This window comes from Amblyomma americanum, chromosome 4, assembly GCF_052857255.1.
Source record: "Amblyomma americanum isolate KBUSLIRL-KWMA chromosome 4, ASM5285725v1, whole genome shotgun sequence".
NCBI lineage: Eukaryota > Metazoa > Arthropoda > Arachnida > Ixodida > Ixodidae > Amblyomma > Amblyomma americanum.
In genome coordinates, this window is record NC_135500.1 from 112,014,673 (window position 1) to 112,036,066 (window position 21,394).

General features: G+C 43.8%; 1 protein-coding gene across 5 annotated transcripts in view; it reads left to right on the forward strand.

The window, feature by feature from the left end:
* The window catches only part of LOC144128214 (uncharacterized), a 186,467-nt gene that overhangs the window by 155,289 nt on the left and 9,784 nt on the right, over nt 1-21,394 (forward strand). For all 5 annotated transcript variants that reach the window (XM_077661440.1, XM_077661441.1, XM_077661443.1 and 2 more), the window contains exon 2: nt 7,377-7,490. In XM_077661440.1, the coding sequence (XP_077517566.1) occupies nt 7,377-7,490 (114 nt within the window). The remainder of the gene's footprint in view (nt 1-7,376; nt 7,491-21,394) is intronic.

The window sequence follows — 21,394 nt, forward strand, 5'->3', positions numbered from 1 at the left end:
AATTCTTGCTTTCGCTTACAAAAACTTATCAGGATGTGAGCTTGCTTTTAAATTTATTTTGAGTTTTTTTAAGGTATGACCCCACTGCCATCCTCCTCCCCTATAATCGCAAACGGCTATGGAGTGGCTAGCTCTAAGGCTGATCATAATCCGGTCAAAACGAAAAGAAAAAAAAAGAGCGCTTTTTTTTATTACGCTTCGAGCGGCGACGCTACTACGGAGCCATAAACTGGCCATGTGCAGAATTGATTGGCCACTTTTTCGTTTTGCACTGTTATTCCTTTTATTTCGCCAATCGGAAGTGCGCCTTACGGATGCAAAAGAGAGCAGATTTCGCACTCCAGTCTTTCTGCTCTTGTTTACATAGTGGGTAGTGGCACTTGCTAGCTCACGGTACCTTACAGAAACGCCTAACGCGGCTCACCTGATGGCGGATTTGAGTACTGGCAATGATTTTTTAGTATTTTTGGCACTAAAACGTAATGCACGGACGCGCTTCACAGCGGACAAGAGTGACATTCCAATTAACACTAAAACCCGCAATGACGTCCGGCAGACATTTAGGACCTCCGCAGGGCGCCCGAAGAAGTTCCAGTGCCCTCTGGGATACGGGAACAAAGGAATAAACTGAATACCCGCTATGGTCGCCTAAAGAATTTAATGTTAGTCGCGAACATCGGGAAGGAATTCTGCATGGTGATTCAGTGAAAGTATTTGGCTCTTGCACAGTCTTCACACTGATTAATCACGTATTCTTGCATGCCGATCATACTCTTAGCACAGAAATATACGGGAATTTTTCTTAATACTTAGTTTTTTATATTTTTATTGTTTTAATAATAAACGATGGCAACACAAGTTTTGTTTTACGATTTGTTGCTTGTTGAAGTTTTCGAACCGTTTTCTACCCAGCAATTTGGAATAATTTTGTGCTTGGCCAGGGGATACGATGAATGACCGGCGGCTTCAATTTGAGATAAGAGTGTCTGACTGAACACCCTAAACTATGGCCGCCTTTAATGATCTTACACCAGACTCACGCACGCATACATGACAACAAAAAGCGGCAAAAAGTTAGTTAGTAAGTTATATTGATTTTAATGGCGCAAAAGCAAATATGGCTATGATGCGCCAAACACAGCGGCAAAAAGTGATGAACGGTCATGAATGAGTAGGCGACATTCTTTGGATGTAAACAACGCCTACAGTGAAATATGCGGTTGGGAGAAGAAGCTTTTAGGGGGAAGAAGACTTAAGTTACATTTCGTTAGCTGAACACTCAAGCAAGGTGTACCTTGTTTCATAGAAATTTCTTTCGAGATTTGTGGTCGTAGCCTTTTGTCTGCGTTGGGCTCTGCTATACGTATTCTTATATCAACTCTGGCGGTTATTTGCCTTTCTGCCTTGTCTTCTTGGCCCATTCTTGTCATTTTCCTTGATAATTTGTCAGTCTTCAGCACAAGCGCAAGACGTCAAGACTTCCGACATCCCTTTCGCGGAATTATCGTTTCTTGTTCATCATTATTAGCCTCTTCTCCGCAGAAATTTCATTCTCTAGGCTTTTCTTTTCTTGGGAAGGGGGGGGGGGGGCGCTTTCGCTTTCCTGCGCTGTTTCGCCACGGACACCATGAACTTTCATATAGACTGTCTTCTACACTACTCTTCAGTTTGTGTTTTCTTTTGTTACACTTAGGCTTCTTGAACCCTTGAACATGATTACACTCTATTCACTACCACACAGTAATTGCCCTCTCGATTCAAACGAACTCCACGACGTGCCTTTCTCACACTTCCGGCTTCCACGCAGAGGGGCGCCACTGTTCGTGAACGAGAAATATTAAAGGTGCCGACGCTGTATCCATTTCTCTCTTAGCATAAAGTCAATAACAAGCACAAAGAAAAAGCGCTTTGTACGACACGGTGACGACGAAAGAAATTTAAGAAATAATAGTACGCAGTGTGCGGGAAGCAAGAGGAATGCTTACACAGCTTCGCAGCGAAGCGCCGGGGTAATTAGCACGACCCAGTCCGCCAGCAGGGCCCGAGCGCGGATTATGACCGTCCGTAGCGCGCGGTGGCAGCGGAGACCCGTTGGGTGCCTCGCCTCTGGGTCCCCGAATTGTCGATCAAGTTTGGCGCACACGTGTCGCGAGTGTTTAATTGGCCCCCTACTCAAAGGCAGAGCCGAGATGAATTAAGCTGGCGAGGACGTGGCAACTTGCGCGACAAAAAGACACGACAAAAAGTTCTCGACAAAAGTAAAACGAAGCCCTGAGTGGTCGCGACAGGCTTCGTTATAAATGATAATGAATTGCGCATTGTAATCAGGCCAGGAGCATCTTTGTCGAGTTTCTTCGACTCTTTTTTTTTCTTCTTGCACCAAAGTTTCTGTACAAAGTGGCGTTCGAACACTTAAAAGGGTCCTTTCGAAACAAGATACAGACACTCACACACGCAAAAGGGGAAGTTGAATATTCTTAGGTAGCGCGTAAGTGCTGTCGTTCTCCTTTGACTTCTTTCGGAGCTCGCTTTCTTGATACCCGTTTTAAGGGAAGGCTAAAGTTCGGATTGCGCATGCCGGTACCACTACCGACACAACAAAGCAGAAGCTTGTCATAATTTAGGTGGCTTTTTCCACCTTACTGGATTTTACATAGAATGGATCCTGAGGTAGGCACGATGAACTTATGGTATTATCCAGCTTCACCGTGCTTCACAGGTCCTCGTTCTCGAACGTGAAAGCTATGATGTGCGCATTACACAGCCTTCGCGACGCGTTCCACGAAAAGAAGAACGTCTGGCTAAGGGAGCATGTGACGCGTGGGCACCTTGTTCTCGTGGCATTTACTCTCATAAATTGAGTCTCTGCTGCAGAACCTTTTCCTTTACTTAATAGGAGAACAAACAAAATGAAGACAGCCATTATCCAGCCCTGAAAGATAACGCTTTTTTGACTAGTCATGATGTGGGAATTGCGCAATACGGCATACGTATGTGTGGCTGGACGGCGGAGCCGGAGTGTGGTGTGCTTTTCCTACGCGAACAGTCAACCCCTTGGACGAGCATCCATATCTGTAACAATTATATAACAAGTATACAGTCCGGGACTGCCGCATGAGATGGATGCGTGACACATTTCAAAATATACGATTCGCGTAGTCGTTCTCACTGAATCATATTTTACTGCAATTTTACAATGCACTTTAAACAACAGAGCAAAGTCGCATGAGGTGTGACAGGTCTAGTGGAGCACATACGGAAAATAACTCGCGCACGCAGCGAGAAATGAGACACCTTGCAAACACACTGCATATGCAAGCTTGTTTTTCATGCTCTTCTTGCAGTGATTACTATGTTGCTATCCTCTTCTATCAATGATAACGAAGCCACAGGTTTCCTCAGGGCTGGTATCTTAAGGAGTTGAAAATCTGAGTTCAAGTTTTCACCGCTTTTCTTCTTTGATCTGCAATCTTCATTCCATTTCTCGTAGGTTGACTCCAGTGCTAAACAATTGTGCGCATCTGCTAATTTCTACGCTTATCCGGTAGCTTAGCATGAATTAAGCTTTTACAGTAACCGCAAACGTGTATTCAGTGTTGCGTTAAAATTGACTGCTCAGTGGGGAACTAAAAAGGACAACAAATTATTTGCTTGGAACCCAGTAATGTTAATCTCTGCAAATGTGAAAGTTAACCAGTGCAAGTGGCGAAATAGGAAGCTAATGGGTAGTAGTACAACTAAAGGGCGGTTACTGTCGCCAAACGTGGCGGGGTCAACATAAAAACAATTTTCTGCAAGCAACGAGGGGTTTCTTTGGTTGGGAACAAGGTGCAACCTTACTCCATCTGTAAGCTACGAACAAGGGAGTTAATTTCCGGCAGTGTGGGCTAATCGACGTCGGTCGCGCATAAGCATGCAATCAGGGCACCTGGAATGCTCTCCTTTCGAACAAATCAGCACGTCGCATTAATTCGCAAGCTGTTTATTCACTCCCAGAAAAAAAAAAAGAAGGGCAAGACCCCTTGGTTGAATCATTACAGCGGGCAATTTCGCCATCTGCTACACATCACGCGCTTTACGGCATTTACATTTGCTCAATTAGTGACTACCGTCTTCGCCTCTCTCTCCTCCTACCTGCCTTCTGCGGGGAGAAATAATTCCCTGATTGCGCTTCGCTGGCGAGTTACTGGTGCACAAATCTCTCTCGAGCGCATCTGCAACCAGAGTTTGCAGAAACTCGTAGCTCCGAAGCTTTGGCCTCTCGCCTAAAGCAGTCAAGAATCATCTGCGGGAAGCTGCGATATATACCACCCCGTGTCGATCTAGCAGGCAGCCAGGGTCGGCCAGTCGTACTCAGTCCGCAGAAAGTTCACCTGCCGCGGACGCTGCGCCCTCCACCTCGAACCGCAAGCAGGGCGTCTGGGATCAATTATCCAGTCGTCCTGTACTGCAAGCGTAGCTAAGTGGGCGAAGTCCGGACTGGCCTTGCGTAACTAAATTATGACTCTGGAAACAGATACGTGGAGGACATGCAAGCAGAGCAGCCTTTACGTGCATTAGGTGATCACGCCGCTACACCACGGCAATTGGCAAATGAGACAGGCGATCGTGATAACCAGAGCGTCGGCCTTGATCCGCTCAGCCGCCTATATCGAGGCAAGACTTGTTACAGTCGTATCGGTGGGGCTGACGTAAACAATAGTACCTATTTATGGCTAAGGTACAGTAATATCGCTGCAAAGATGCGACGACGATAGACGGCAATACTGCGAATGTTTCTTTTATTACATAGAGGAGGCGATGCAATGCCTAGTAATGCGTGTCAAGTGAAGCATGAAAGCGGATTGAGGTTCATTCGATTCTGAGCCGTCACAACAGTATCTCCCCAGGTTACCTCCTACACGTGCCTGCTACCTTTTTTTTCTTTCGTTAATCGCAACCGCACAATATCTTATATCGGCCACAGAGCGAAATAATTGATAAGCTTTATCCTAATATCTTCGACCCATACCTGAAGGCAGCATTAATGGGAAACCAGAAGATTACGACAAGCAATCTAAGCTGGATAATAAAGTTCGGATTACAAAAATACAAACGACGAGCCTGACAACCACTGGAAGTACCAATGACCAGGCGAATGAGCTGTGATTGACGAGTCAGTGAGCACGCAGCAGCCAACGTAGAAGAGCAACGCACAGTGTTAATGGATGCCGTCACGTGAAGACAATGGTCTGCACTAGTTGTCTTTGGGATCAACCTGCTATTGCAGGCAGCTGAAAACTCCCTGAACTGTTTCGTTGCACTTTGGTTCTCGTTTTGGATTTTGTAAGAGTTTTTGCTCGATACGGAGTGTCCTTACCAAATCTCATCTTTCCATGCGCAGAGCGGCCCACCACATGAAATATCTTTCACGGAGGCAGGAGAGATTAATATAATTCAGAAAATATGGACTTAAAAGATTTCTGAAATTGGATTTTGTTCCAAATTCTGCTTTAAGTGATACGTTTTATTTGTGCAACAAAGAGCCTACTTTTGCATTTTTTCTACACAATGCGAATCTGAGTGACCAGTTAAGAGTCCTCGGATCAGCACCATATGGGCTACACCATAACATATGAAGTAAACATGTTTGTTCTTTAGACTGCTCTCAGTAAACACCTGTCTTGTTTTACTAACGTTTTAATGGCTGCGAATATCAGTTCGTAATGAATCTCTATATACATATCAGCCTCGTCAGGCAGCTGGAATCGCACAAAAGCTTCCTTGCCAAACAGCCAGACAATCACGCAATGTAAAGCCACATTCTGTTGCGAAGTATTTGGTCTATGTTTATCCCGACATCGCGGCGCAAAGAGCACAGAAACAAGACAAACGAACGGCATGTGCAAAGTGTCTAGTGATTAAAATTGATCTAAATAAAAAGGAGTTATTGCGACAGTCACTGTTATGACCGTGATGACCAGATGCGCAGCTTATTCGGGTCCTGGTTTGTTCACTGGGGCCTGTGAAATTGCTGCAGTTGATATGAGCTGCGGTGTTTCCTCCTAGCCAACGCTGACTGCCCACGGCCCAGAGATTTTTCGTCCTCACGCATCTAGCACATCCCCGTAGCCTGCTACCACGGCTTCACAAAAGTGCTGTGTCCGCGAAGAATGTGGCTGGCGTAAATGAGGTGCAATTAGCGGAAAAGCCGCTCATTTTACATCCGCGCTGCTTTCACAGGGAATGCAACGTAACTTGAGCGTGGAGCCTGGATGCTGGCCAGGCCAATTGTGGGTGCTTTGAAATTTCCCGGCAAGGCCGTTTCTGTACGATCGCTCATTTGTTCGATGTTAGAAGCACTGTGGACGTCCTCGATGATTTGCAGCCGTCCGAAGTGCGCAGCTTGAATAGGAATGATGTAATGAGGCGCAGGATTGACGCGCTATACACACGTATTACAGGCATAAAATTCATATATTGGCCTGAGTGGTTTAAGATTTTAGTGGGAATAACTTGAGCGCTTAGAACATTTAGTTTGTTGTGTTATTAAAGGTCTCCAGAGGGTGGAGGAAGAGGCAGGGGCGAGAGTGAGAGATGTGTTAACGTGAGCCCTTGCAAACTCGAAATATGAACGGGATCAAATGAACGGGGTGAAATAATATTCTGCACTCCACCCAATGATACTTTTCTGGAAATACACGTTCCTTACGTACGCCTTAGTTGAGTATGTTACGTCGATGAAAACGCATTAAATGTAACATAGCTGTCTTTCCAGCCGTTTCCCTGTGTTCCTGGTAGGAACTCTGGAGATATATCGTATGAACGCGCGTTATGTATATAGCTTGTACAGTGGTACATAATGCTTTATATTGTATATTATTATATAATTATAATAATATATAATAAAATATTATTATATAAAATATGGTAATAGATAACATAATATATAATATAATAATATAATATATAATTATAGCATTGAAAGACGAGGTTTTCTATGCGTAATCAGGAAAAAGGGTGTCGTCAATGACCTATAGGTCGCATTGAATGGACTTTCATAACAAGGTCCCTGATGATCTGCAGGCTTCTGCGGTCAAGCTCACTCGAGAAGTCGGCCAGCCTAGATAGGAGATTCATTTCCACGTGACGTCATACGCCTTCTGTTTGCGTGCTGTGGTTTCGTTCTCGTTAGGGGCAGGAGACAAAGGAGGAGGGCCGAGCCGTTCCTCTCCTGTGCTCCGCTCAGACTGGGGGGAAAAGGTCAGGTGCAGCGGTGTTCGCTGGCGCCCCCGTGCGGCCATGGCGAGCTCAAATATAAAGCGCCTGTCGCTGTGGGCGCATGGCGAACGGTGCTCTCACGGTGGCACTCAGCCGCGGCCTGTTCTTGTGCGCAGAAATCCGACGAGCCGACCGAGCGACCTGATGGCAAGCAGCAAGCTGACCTTCCTGGTGGTGTTGTGCGCAGTGGTTCTGCTGCCGGCGATCGTCCACTGCAGGTCCATGTTCAAGTGAGTGCATATCAAAGCACTATGAGGAACTCTGTGTTGGGGTTCGCTAATTTAAGAGAGTCAAGAAGAAGACTTTACTGAGTAACACAAACAAAATGTATACACAGATATTTGGACCGATAGCCAATGAGGCTAGTAAGCGGTCCAATACAAAATAACATATAGGACAGCAATCACAAACACATTGAAGAAAAACTAACTTTGTAGCCTTGCTTCCATTCCCAAAAAATGTTTCTTGCATGTCAGTTTGAAATTCCTAGCTTGCTTTATTTCAATTGGCAACGAGTTCCAAATTTTCGCTCCTGTAAATTCTATTCGTCTTTCTCCGTACGCATTATGGCAAATTGGAAGGTTAAAATTGCCATTGCTGGCTTGTCTAGTGTTGCGGACGGGAATACTGAATGCACCAAGAGGTAAGGGGTAGTTGGTATTTATAATATTATTAACCATGAGAGCTATTTTGTAATCGCGTAGGGTTTGAATGACATGATTTGCATTGCGTCAAAAATGTTATTGTTAGAACTATTCGAAGAAGGTAATCCCATGGTTTTCAAGGCACGTTTTTGTAGTCTTAGCAATGGTGTTAAATACGTTTTGTATGTGATTTCCCATGATTCACTGCAATAACTGAGATGACTGTGACATAATGAAAAATACAGTGATCTAAGAATAGCAGGTGGAAAGTGCCGCCATGCCTTAGCCAAGGTAAAACAACCGTACGCAATCTTTTTACACACATTGTGCACCTGTTCCTTCCAAGACAAGTGGCAGTCAAACATGACCTCTAAATATTTAAAAGAAGACACACTATCAATAACATTGTTGTCAACACATATAGAAAAATAACTTGATTCAATACACTTTTGTTTTGAACGAAAAATAACATATTTAGTGTTTTCAGTGTTTAAAGTTAGATGATTATTACGAAACCAGGTCGAAATACGTTGGAGTTCATTGTTAATAGGTTTTTCTATGGACTCAAGTGAGTTGCCAGTAAAGATAAGTGCAGTGTCATCCGCATACATCAAAATTTGAGAACACTGTATTGCATTGGGGAGGTCATTAATAATGATTGAAAATAAAAGCGGTCCCAGAACTGACCCCTGGGGTACACCACACTTAACAGTTTGGTATGCAGACTTGAACTGTTTGAGGACAACTTGCTGCTGTAGTGAAGGAAGATAACTTTTAAAGAATTCAAGTGCCCCGCTACGCACACCATATGCTTTCAGTTTCATTAAAAGAATGGAGTGTGAGACTGTGTCGAAAGCTTTTTTGATGTCTATAAATACGCTTACAGCAACATTATGATTATGAAGAGCAGATAGGATAAGCTGTGATAGAGTAACCACAGCCGTGGACGTGGACCTGCTAGAAACAAATCCGTGTTGCTGAGGACATATAATATGATTAGCATCAAGAAAGGTTTTCAGTTGGAAAGCAATTAATTTTTCAAAAATGGTATTGACGACACTTAGTACAGATATTGGCCTGTAACTAGACGGGTTGTTAGGGTCACCAGTTTTAAATATCGGAACAACTTTTGCCACTTTTAAAGTATCGGGGTATAAGCTAAAGTGTATCGCGTGATTGAATATTCTGCACAAAGGAACACAAAACAAATCAATGTTGTCCTTGATTACCTTAGCCATTATGCCGTCTGGCCCGGCCGCTTTATTCGTGGGCATGTTCGCCACAACACTTGCAACTTCATCGCTAGTAATGTTCGGGAAACTGAATTCATTATTAATACATCGAGGTACGCCGGATGCCACTGAAGCTAAGGGAGTAGGTTGCGCACTGTTCTGACCGTAGCTTGTGAAGAACTGATTAAACTGGTCTGCAGTCTCTATTGACAAGTTGTCAGGAACGATCTGTTTTCTTTTAACTGTTCCCGTAACTTCTCCTACAATCTTCCATACTTGCTTAGTGTCATTTCCTTGACGATTAACCAAATTAGTATAATACAATTTCTTTGATTTTCTCATCAGCGCCACGGATTTGTTTCTGTAATACTTAAACTGTTTCAAGTAATAAGCATTTATTCCGTTGTTTTTGAGCTTATTGTAGTATGAATCCTTTTTTTTTTCAATACTGTGAGTATTTCCTCAGTAATCCAAGGACATATGGCATGTTTATAGTTGCGCCGAGAAAACTTCAGCGCAGACTTAGTAATTGCATCGGAAACAGCAGATACGAAGTTAGCAAATTCAGTGTGAACGTCACTGTGACACAGATTTTCGAAATGAATAGATTCGAGCAAACGCCTGACATGCGCGTAGTCCACCCATGAAAATACTTTGGTATGGGTAGGGCAAGTACAATCGATACCCGACCGTGGCAAGAACAGAAAAGTTGAACAGTGATCAGCTATGTTTTGGTTACAAACACCAGCAAAGGCATCCATATCACGGTTACATAAGATGTAATCAATAATTGTTGCAGACTGATGTGTAATTCTAGTGGGCACATTGATAACGTTCTTGAGGTTGAACGATTCCAGTAAGAAAATATAATCTGGACAGTCATCCTTTGATAAGTCGATATTGAAATCACCAACTATTGCTAACTGATTATTAAAAGACATCAGAGGAACCAGAATGGACTCCATATCAGATATGAACTGACTTGTGCACGTGTTTGGCGGACGATATACCACGCCTATTACGACGTCTGTCTTAAGGCGAATAAAAAGTGCTTCCGTGGTTTTAGAGCTCAGAGAGGAATCCCAGAGTTGTTGATAATGTATGCCGTTTTTTATAAAAAGAGCAACGCCACCCCCTCGTGCGGTGCTATCTCTTGGTAAAGATAGCGTTGTGTAACCCGGTATGTACGGTATTTCTCCTTTCTTAAGCCAGGTTTCAGTTACAGCGATAAGATCATACTGGAAAGAATGTTGCGATAAATGTTCAGTGAGTTGGTCTAGATTTTTATTTATGCTGCGGACATTGCAATGAAAAATGGAAAGGTTTTCGCTCTCGCGCCACTTAGCACTGATTTCCTCAACGGAAAAAGCCATGTTTCTAGACTACCTGAGCAAGATCAGCGTCACAGGTTATATGTAGAACATGCGAGGTATCTGTCTTGCGCATCAGGATCTTGCCATCAGATACCCATGTGTGTTTCCACTGTTTTTCCTTTTTGGCTTTCCGTGCTTTACCTAGCAAAATTTTGATTGCCGGGCACAAATGTTCGTTGATGAACACGGGATTCTCGTGATCATCAAAGCTCAGAAGTGTAGTGTTCAGCCGTTGCTTTTTCGCTTTTTTCAGAATGCTGTCTCTCACTTTCCTGGAGGCAAACTTAACAATGATGTTGGGTTCGTCCTTGTTTTTTGAGGGCACACGATGGATAGCATCAACATCGGATTCATCGAACTCGGTGCTCAGGAGATGACAGATCGATGTCATCACTGAAATCAGATTTTCACTGGGTGCTGGAGGGATGCCTTTGATTTCAAGGTTATTTCTTCTACTGTACTGCTGCAGTTCAGTTAATTCGTGCCTGAGAGTTTTCACTTCATTTGTGAGTCGGTTGTTTTCTTTTTTCATTTCCTGGTTTACGTTTTTCACGTCAGACAGGGTCTTTTTGAGCTCAGAGATCTCTGTTCTAAATTCTTCGAACTTTTCATTGATAAAGCCCATTGAAGTTTTGACAGATTCCATTTCAGATTCAATCACATGTTTTAAATCTTGCTTTAGTTCACTTTGCTTAAAGTCAAACTGTGCACGCAAGTCAGTCATAGCCTTTACAAGTTCTTTTATGGTAGAAGGAGGCTTATCACCCATGCTGGACACAAACACGAACGGAGCAATCCAGTAGCCTAAGATCGATGTTTGTAATCAAAGATACAGGATACACACCTGCTGCTTGCAACCCCAGCTGCTTGCGACGAACGCCAGAGCGAGTTTACAACATAATGGCGACGTTGTGAGTCAATACTTCGGTTCCGAAAGCAATGTTCACTGCTCTTATTATTGTATTTTTATTTATTTATTTATTCATATCTTGTTCTACTTCTTTATTTCTGTCGGTGGTCATGCTAGCTAGACCTTACACAATAGCGGGTTTTACGGTGGATCAGAAAAAATTCGAACCCCCCTATAACGAAACCGTTTATGAAGAAATAACAGATATGACTAAGGAATGACGATTCCAATTCAAAGCTCGTTCAACACAGGCTATAACGAAGCTACGGCTGTAACGAAGTAATCGCCGAGCCCCTTCAACTTCGTTATAACGAGATTCAACTGTATATGGTTGTGCGTGTTAGAATACGATAAGCAGCACAAGATAAGAAGAACCACCGTAGAACAAACGAAAACTAATTGAAATGGAGAAAGAATATAAGCTTGTTATTCGTGAAAAAAAAAACAGTCGTTGTACAATATGCGGAACACTGTACGAAGAGTACTTGCAAGCCATCTAAGAGGATCACAGTAATGAAATGTGGATTGATGCATTTCCCGTGGCCAGGCTAACTTGAGCGGATTCGTTACTCTTCTAATAAAGAGAGGCAAGCAAACAAAATGAGTGTAGAATCTGCTGGTGCTAGCAAATAACTAGCATTTCTGCGCGTGTATCATGCCGCAGATGCACATGACTGGAGAGAACATATCGCCCGTGTTGAACTTCCTGTATGCTTCGATGCTCAGCTTTTCTGGGACGAAATGTTAGAAATAAGCATATTTTACCCTACATTGTGTGGGCAAGAACTACCTCCTGCATTGGCGCTCTATGGCCAAGCTGCCTTTGCGTCATTCAAAGTCGGTAGTATCATTTATCAAACTATGATACCCTAGCAGACATATCCAAGGCACGAGATTAAAAAAGCTCTCACCACTTTTAATTCGGAGCCTGCCGAACACTTAATGGCTGTGATACTGAGTTTAGCTTGCCGTCTGTTGCATAAAGGAATGGTTCGAATTTGTCTTCTCACTTATCAGTGCCATGTGCACTTTTGCACAAAAAATGGTGCATTGCAAAATGGATTTCGTTTCATTTAATGGCAAAGTGAGTTAAATTGGAAAGATAAAGTGCTTATAACGCTAGGACTAAAGTTGGCATTATTTGATGTGATATGCAAATGATACAGTGGAGGATCGCAGTCATTCATTATATGGCTTGATAGATAAGCGGTTATTTTAGAACAAAATAAAGATTGGAAAGGAAAACGTTTATTTTATTTTATAATATTTTATTTCATTTTTAGGAATGTGGCTAGGAATGGCTGCGAGTTTTTTCTACACCCCATTTCTGTTTCCCGCACAGCCACCGGTTTGTTGAAAAGCAGTTTTTGCTTGTTTGGAACAGCGCAATTAGAGACGAATTAAGGCGCCATTTACTTTCACTCTGGCGAGCCGTAGCCGGCCTGTGGGTTGTGGAACTTCCCTCTGGTATGGTCTATTTTTCCAGCCCGAACAATTCCCTTTATTTTGTTTAAAGAACACGCCTAATTCGGGCGTCTCCTGAATACCGCTATAATGGTAACTCGAAACCGCCGCAGTGGTTCAGTGACTCTAGTGCTCGGCTGCTGACCCGAGAGACGGAGTTCGATTCCGGTGTCTCCGGTTGCATTCCGATGGAGGTGAAATGCTACAGGCCCATGTACTGTGTGATCCAGTGCGCTTTTAAAGAACCCCAGGTGGTGGAAATCCCTGAGCCCTTTACTACGGCGTCCCTCATGGCCCGAGTCGCTTTGGGACGTTAATCCCCATTACCCTCAACCAATTGTAACTCAGAATTCCAGAAGAGCTACAACAACAGTGCAGCTCACGTTGTACACACGTACCTCAGATGCTGACAAGCGCGGCACACTCTTCTAATCGCCATTTCTCTTTTGCGGCGTTGTTTTCTGAGAAGGTTCGCGGCTATTCGATTGCATGCTTGCCCTAAATAGTTTCCTATCTGCTAACCCTTTTTTATTGTGATCGTTGCTATTCCAATACTATATTCTTGCAGCAAATTCTTCAAATAATTTTTTTTCCAATCGCTTAACGGTAAAATAAATGTTTCCGGCCTTGCGGTTCAAGCGCAAAAAGTCAATTTTACATGAACATGCATCAGAAATCGAATAATATTGGCTGGGTAACGCTTCCGAAGACTTTGAGCGTCGAAGCACGGTCTATATTCATCTGTACGCAAATGTACCACAACAGCACGTTTGAGACGAACGATTGAGTGCGCGTCTTGTGCTGACATTAGAACCGCTGAGCGCTGGGCGCTGTGTCCGAGACCACTCTGGATGGTCTATTTGCGGTGGTTGGAGTCAGCTGGTGGCTTGCGTTCGCCTTAACCTTGTCTCAGGCCCAGCGGCCGACGCCCAGCAGCACTAATGTCAGTGGAAGACACGCGCTTGAGCGTTCGTGTTGAACGTGCTGACGGCTATACATGCAGGTTCCACTCATGTGTATCTTGCGCGCACTTTATGTGTTGTTATATGAATGGTTTGTAACATGCGTACGCGTTAACAAAGGTCTACCAGCGTGATGCGCATCAGCTGCTTGTCCGTACCTATTACTGCTTATGGCTATGCTGCTCTGATGTGTCTCGGTTCCCCATTCGTTCCAGTGTAATGTTTGGTTGCTTTTGTGCAGGATGTCTGATTATGTCTGCCAAAAATAGCGAAAAAAAAGAAATTAATTCTGAGCCTAAATGTGACCATAAGCCTCATGATCTTCCAATCTCTACTAAAGAAATGATAGGCATTGCCAAAACCTGGCGGCTAAAGACAAGACAGGGCATGTGGCCATTAGACTCGTGTTCTTCCAATGTCTGCTAAAAGGATGATAGGAATTGCCAAAATCTGGCAGACAGGATAAGTCAGCAACTCTTTCTCGCCTTAAGAAGAGTTATGATGAGTTGGGGCGAGACCGTTCGCATAAGAGATGTGTAGAACTATGCTTTTGGGGCACCAGAGTCTCGTTGCTGTTATGCTAACGATATTGCTGTGTTCACGTATTTTGCTGCTTGTTGCTCTAGTAGCCGCTTAACTCGTAGAGATGAGTGCCATAGCCATCCTTTTGCCTTCTGTGCTCTCCAGAATGGGCCCCTTGCAATTATGGCTTCCTGAAGCTCACAGTACGAATACTGTCATGCAAATGTATGTAAAATGATTTAGTGCCCAAATTCAATGGGAAAGAGCACAATCTCCACGCACTTAGTCTTCGCCCGCTGATGGCGGTGTAAAAATTAAATGGACGTTTTATTCCGCGCAAGGACGAAATAATGTGCTACTATTTTTTTGTAGCTTTACTAACTCGCCCAATTGATATTTCCCCTGTTTCCCTTGCCCCGCCGCGGTGGCTCAGTGGTTAGGGCGCTCGACTACTGATCCGGAGTTCCCGGGTTCGAACCCGACCGCGGCGGCTGCGTTTTTATGGAGGAAAAACGCTAAGGCGCCCGTGTGCTGTGCGATGTCAGTGCACGTTAAAGATCCCCAGGTGGTCGAAATTATTCCGGAGCCCTCCACTACGGCACCTCTTCTTCCTTTCTTCTTTCACTCCCTCCTTTATCCCTTCCCTTACGGCGCGGTTCAGGTGTCCAACGATATATGAGACAGATACTGCGCCATTTCCTTTCCCCCCAAAACCAATTATTATTATTATTATTTCCCTTGCGCGTAAGAAAATATTCCGGAGCTTTATAACTATATTACGTTTCTTGCAATTTTTTCCTCTTTCTTGTTGCAACTATCGCACTACGTGACTATTAAGACACTGCTAAGGGTGGTGTTAGTAAATATATAGAATTGAATAGAAGTGATGGCAAATGCATTATTAGAGAACACACCAAAGAAATATGTGCATCAGAAGTCATCCTTACCACTTAAGAAATATAAACATTGCAGAGTGCACAAGTCCATCGTCAACGCCATAGTTATTCCAACTTTGATCTTGGTTAAGCGCTTAGAAGAAAAATGCAGCTAAGAATTTTATGTTTATGTTTCGTAACACCTTATTAGAATAACTGATCAGCGTGCCGTTCACATAGGGCAGGACGCGATGGCGCGAGTCCTCTTGCAAAAGCTACACTGATTCCCGCTAGTGCAAGCTGCACTCTTTCACATGGAGCACTTCGTAATCTCTTCAGCATTCGCGCTTTGAAGTAGAAAAAAATAATGACTCGGCTATTATGCATGAGTTTAAACTCGACAATACGTTGACGTAACTCTTGTGTTTTTTTTTTTTACTTCGGTTTAATTGCATTCCACAGTTTTTTTTCCGGTTTATTTTGCTATGTTCAGCTGTGTACCAAGTTTTTGGGTGCGGCATAAATACGTAAGGCAAGGCCGTCGACGGTGTGGAATAAAATGGATCAGCTCTAAATTACTCAAGACCCATTTTCCCCTTATGGGATTACACAGGTAGCAAGACCCATGTGTTTCTTTCTACGCCCTCTTTTAGGTCATCCGAGACAAGAGCAACGTAAAAATATACTCTGGCGACAGAAGGAGAGAGTGCGGACATAAAGACTAGTATTGATCACTGCATCCTTCACACCTAGCATAGGACGGAGTCTTCAGCCGTACGTTGATCTGCCTTCCCTTATGCGATTCGTCTTCAGCTAGTGTCTTGTGCATGAGCTCTAAAAATTTTCCCATTATGAGTAGTTGGACTTGTTGGAGCATTATCTTCCGTAGGAAAGAACAATATGTGTCACAGTGTGCACTGGTCACATTAGAGAGCTTCTCATTTTGGCATTTCCTTTAGAATGATTAAGAAAGGGTACTTCCAGCAACCAGTCTTTTTTTGAACAACTGGGGTGTAAACTTTCTGATCGGATAAAGGTAGCATTGTTTGTGTACGGCGTCTTGTTTAAAGACGGTGTTTCAAAATAGGGCGTCCTTTGCTCCGCGTGTTTGGACACATGGATTTCATGCTCCTCTCTAAAGCCAACATACTTTCGTGCACTCCCAAAATGGGAAGTATAAAACCCTGATGCTTGGGCAGACGTCACAAAGGGCGCCAAATGCACCGTCCACAATACCACAAAAAACCTTGCTCGTTACTCCGCCTTTTCGGACTTGGCCAAAAACGTATAAATTGAAAGGTATTCAACATAAATATGCGGCCTTAAAAACTGCTTGATTTTATAAATTATACCTCGAGCTCCGTTCCTTTCAGGTGAGAGCAACCATCTCTTTCCAGCACTAAAGTAATTAATTAGGTCTCCTATGACGCCGAGTTTATTGCCAAAGAGGACGAAGTGACATTAAAGTCAAACTCCATTGTCGCAAGATGTCCCACATTTTTGGCCTCTGAAATGTTACATGCACCACTCCGGTTATAAATGCAAAGCGTTAGACTCGCAGGCAGACTAAGTTTTACGGCTGTTCAAACCAGCTTCGCCCATGATTCACCATTTGTAACGCAATAAACAGTAATTAAGACGTTTTAGACTTGAGACTTGCACGATCAACCCACTTCGATACCAGCCCAGCACATCCTTACTATACAATGCCTTCTTTAAGTTATCAGACGAGTTGAGTTCTTCCCAGGCCCAAGGATCCGCCACAGAACTCGTGAACGGGCAATAAGAAACCTTGCATTTTAGACTTGCTTGTATCCCATCTCTGTTTTTCTCCACTGGTGCTTTCTTGGTTACGATAAAAGCATAATTCAGAAAGCCGATAATTCTTAACGTTTGACATCTCAAACAAAACCTACTTATAAACTGAGTCTTCATTAAATTGAATATATATATATATATATATATATATTCTCCCATGACGTACGGCCAGCATGATTACCCATGAAACGTGTGGCTGTGCTGTATTTTTATTGCCATAGCATTTCTGTTGTCTTCGAACAAAAAATTTTCCTCTTCTCTCAGCAATTTTCTGGTGGCTCTAGAGAAGTAACGTGGCCTTGTGACGTCATCACAACCTGGCCAGCATTGCATGTGCAACCTGCTCAGCGGGTTCTGAGCTACCTGCCCCCGCGGCACATGGCAATGAAATTAATTCAAATCAATCTAATGCAACCGCCATCTGCCCACCGTAGCGCTGCACATGTGCGTTACGGGAGCTCGGGACAAGAAAGATGGTTATTATAAGCCACACCGGCGGCTCTCTGAAACAGCCACCTGTCGTGGCAGTGGCGCATCGCTTAGCCGCTGTGCCATTGCGCCAGTAGTGGTATGAGGACTCCCCGCGATCAATGAATGAGATTGAAATAGAGGTGACGTCATCAATATCGCGTCACCACTAGCGGACTAATCACAGGACTTCGCCAAATTTGAAAATCTGAGGGCACCTGAAATTTTGATGTCGGTGCACAACATATAAATGAATTAATGCTGATTAGTGCGAATAAGTGGGTGGAATAAGGTGTATTAGTAGGTTCAATTATTGTAACACTACATGGTAGAACAATAAAAGGTATTCGAACATTCTAGAAGGTGATGGCTCATGCATCTCGCATAGGGGCAATAAAACCTGCTACAATTAAGCACAGTTCTGACGAGAAAATCGCAAGAACGTTAGATACTCATTAGTAGACTGCATAGCCGGAGTCCTATATGCTGTCACATTTTGTCTAGGAATGGGGTTAAGAAGGCTGCAAAGTTTCTTTAGGGCACATGCACTAAGGAAGCTATGCATTTCATAGCAAAAATCGTTGCTTGCAAGGTTGCAATGTCATCAATTTTTTTAAAGCTTTTACTTGAAAATGTAGGAGCATAGTCAACCTTGCAGTCTGGCGTACGAAACTGCGGCCGGAAAATTCAGAGTTGGCAAGGATTTCTGGTGGTATGAATATAAGATATCACACTGAATAAGCCCAAACATTTATTATGAAAGGCAAGCGCATATTATTGATGGGGCCACCATACTGCTGTGCAATATAAGTTAGGTATTCGTATTCTGATTATTACAAAATAACACCCAGGTGACACAGAACAATACATAAGCCGGTGAAATGGCAAGAAAACCTTTCAAATGGACACAAAATACTCAACATTTAAGCGTCTCCAGGCTCGCAAAATTCCCTTAAGTCAGCAGCTGCCGACAGTTTAGTGCTGTAGGTATGCTATGTACATTGAAAACTTCATGATGGTGAAGTATTATTTGGTCTATTATGATTCTTGCTAATCTTTGGGTGACAGTCGGTGCTGACTCAATTCAGTGTTTGTTTATTTTTGAGATATTGCAGTAAAAACTACGTGATACTACCTAGTCTGCAGCAATTCTAATCAGCACAAGCAGTAGAAGTTTATCCAGCCCATTATCTAATCCGGACAGTAACTTCGTCCAAGTGTTCACTGACTACAGAATCAGCCAATCTTTAGTTCCGATTGCTTCCTTTTCATAAATATTGCTTTACATAAAAAAAATCCACTTTGACTCCTGACACATTCGTTTTGCGCCACTCGAAATAGGGTGCGTTGAGGTCACTCTAGGGGTGTTCTTTAAGCCCCCGACTCTACCGCATCAAGCTAAGAGTGCTCAGCCGGTTTCCGGAATAAACTTAATAAACATAAATGAATGAGACATTCAATCTGTTACCTTCCTATATGAATGGAAGGCATGCCTGCTTGTCTGTCTTGATTTATTGTAAATGAGCCGTCAGATAGCGATGCGTTTGGAGATTCCAAATCGAGCCAGGCCTGGTAGCCCTGAACTGCACCACTGCGAGTTTGGCCCAACCCTTACAAAAATTTCTTTAGGCAGTCTATAGACTGCCCATACAATTCTGTATATAAAGTTTATACACATTCTATAAACAAACCTTAGAGAACCGTCTATAGGCAATACAAATCCTATAGACAATCTATAGATTTATGGCCATACACTTTTAGTGTACTTTTGTTAATATATAGACAGTCTATAAACTGTGAATAGACAAAAAGAAAAATCTATAGAAGGCAGTAGAGTCAATAAGAAGTCTACGGACTGTCTATAGACCATTTTTGTAAGAGAATACCGCACATCTGAAGTTTCTCGTTGTTCGTACTCCCGGCTATAATGGCGCATGTGTCGCCGCGGGAATTATAGCTCGATTAGCAATGTTGTCAGACATTCACTGCGGCATGGTAAATGTCAAGTGAAGTCTCAGGTTCACTGATTTTTTTCAAGACCATTCGTTTATGCTTCATTCTACCAACCGGTTTTTCTCTTCCACGATTAGCTCGCGGCACATAGACAATAGAACGTGCGTATTCTTCCAACATATCTAGGATTTGCAGCACTTCTCGTCCTTTCTGATCTAGATCAGCACGACGGGCTTGCTGGTCAGGAGTTTCTATTGCTGGCAATCACGACCTCTGGAAATGCGTATGAGACGTGCAAGGCACAAAACCCGTGGTTTCTTAGCGCAGTCGCGGAGTATACCAAGCGAAGAAGAATGCTCCGGAGGGTTACTGAAGCTCAGATAAATTATTGAAAATAGCAAATTTTCAAGATCACGATCGCTGTGGAAGGAGCAAGATGAGGATTATTACAAGTCACTAGGAGATGCTCTGTGCGTTATGCTATTTTGTGCTCCTCCTTGTCAAATATAGCATAAAATTGGCACAGGAATGTGCTGAAACTTCTGCATTATGTCGTTATTTCTCAACACAGGCCCAATTATGATACTGTCAGCTTCAATCACCACGAAGTTGTGCAGCAAACGCATCAGTATAATTCCTTCGGCGTTAGTTGGGTAATCACAAACGGCTGTAGCTGCGCTTGCAGAACAGGCATCGTAAATGTAAAGTGCATGCGACAAACGCATTGGTATTGTTCTAATTTTCTTCTCTACCTGCTCAATGTGCACCCTCCCGGCGCGATGCTGTAATTATTTCAGGCACCCTCAATGTCGCCAGTGATCGGCAGCGTTCATTATTGCAAAAACGTTTTGTGCATATATTAACTGTTTTTGCCACAAATGACCGTGCAGCAGGGTTTGCTTCTTGCCCGTGTAACGTAGCACCTATGGCACTTCTCGAGAGGCAAAATCTGTGTAAAGAACTCTTGTCCTACTCTCTAGAAACCTTCTGGACTTTATGGCCGCCGTAAGGGCGCCGTTATACGATTGAGGAGCTAACCGCTCTGCCTGATTACTTTTCAAAATGGCGGTAGTACTTGTAATTAAGGAAGGGTAGAATAAAAACATCCAAAAAAGATTAGTTAAGGACAGTACAGGATCCCTGCGCGTGTCTTGACCCTGGCAAGAGATTTGTAATTTCTTCAGCTCCACAGAAGAGAACTGATCTACCGGGAACCGCACAAGGCAATATAAAAAAAAAACGCCCACGGTTGAAAGAATACGCAAGAGGCGCCCACGAGGAAAGCGCACGCTACTGCAGCACAATGGACGAGGCTCGCCCCGTTTTACGGCGCCAGGCGAAGGTCCCTCACCATAAGCCATCGGTCGGAAGCCATCGACGCAGCACGCAAGCCGGTAGCCGTGCGAAGAGGCGCAGCTGTCACGTTCGCAGGCCAGCTTCCATAAGCAGACAGGTGCTCGTAAACGATTCCCGCCGGCACACGCCCCGCATCCAAGCTAAATGCGTGACCATTAAGGCCGCCATTCTTCAGCGACCTTTCCTTCGGGAGCACGTGTCATCATCCGTGTATGACCTGCGGGTTCTTTGCGTTTGTGACAGAGCTCGCATGACACCTTTTCTGCAATGACGCCACTGGCAGCACTGCGTCCGAGGGCATAGGTTGATGAAAGAGCCGATGCATATTTGAGACGAGCTGCTGCGGCTGGAACGAGATTGTTACGCGCTGTAGTACTTGACCATAAGAGGGCGGGGCACGTCATCACGACTCTTCCACCCACCTGGTGGGGTGGTTACTACATTACGCAAAGGCAGAGAGTCATCGGGATTATTAGTCTGTGCACGAAGCGCAGAAGGGCGCTCTTTGGAGCTGGAACCGTACGTAAGCTCCTAGGTAACCCAAAATGGAGTGAACG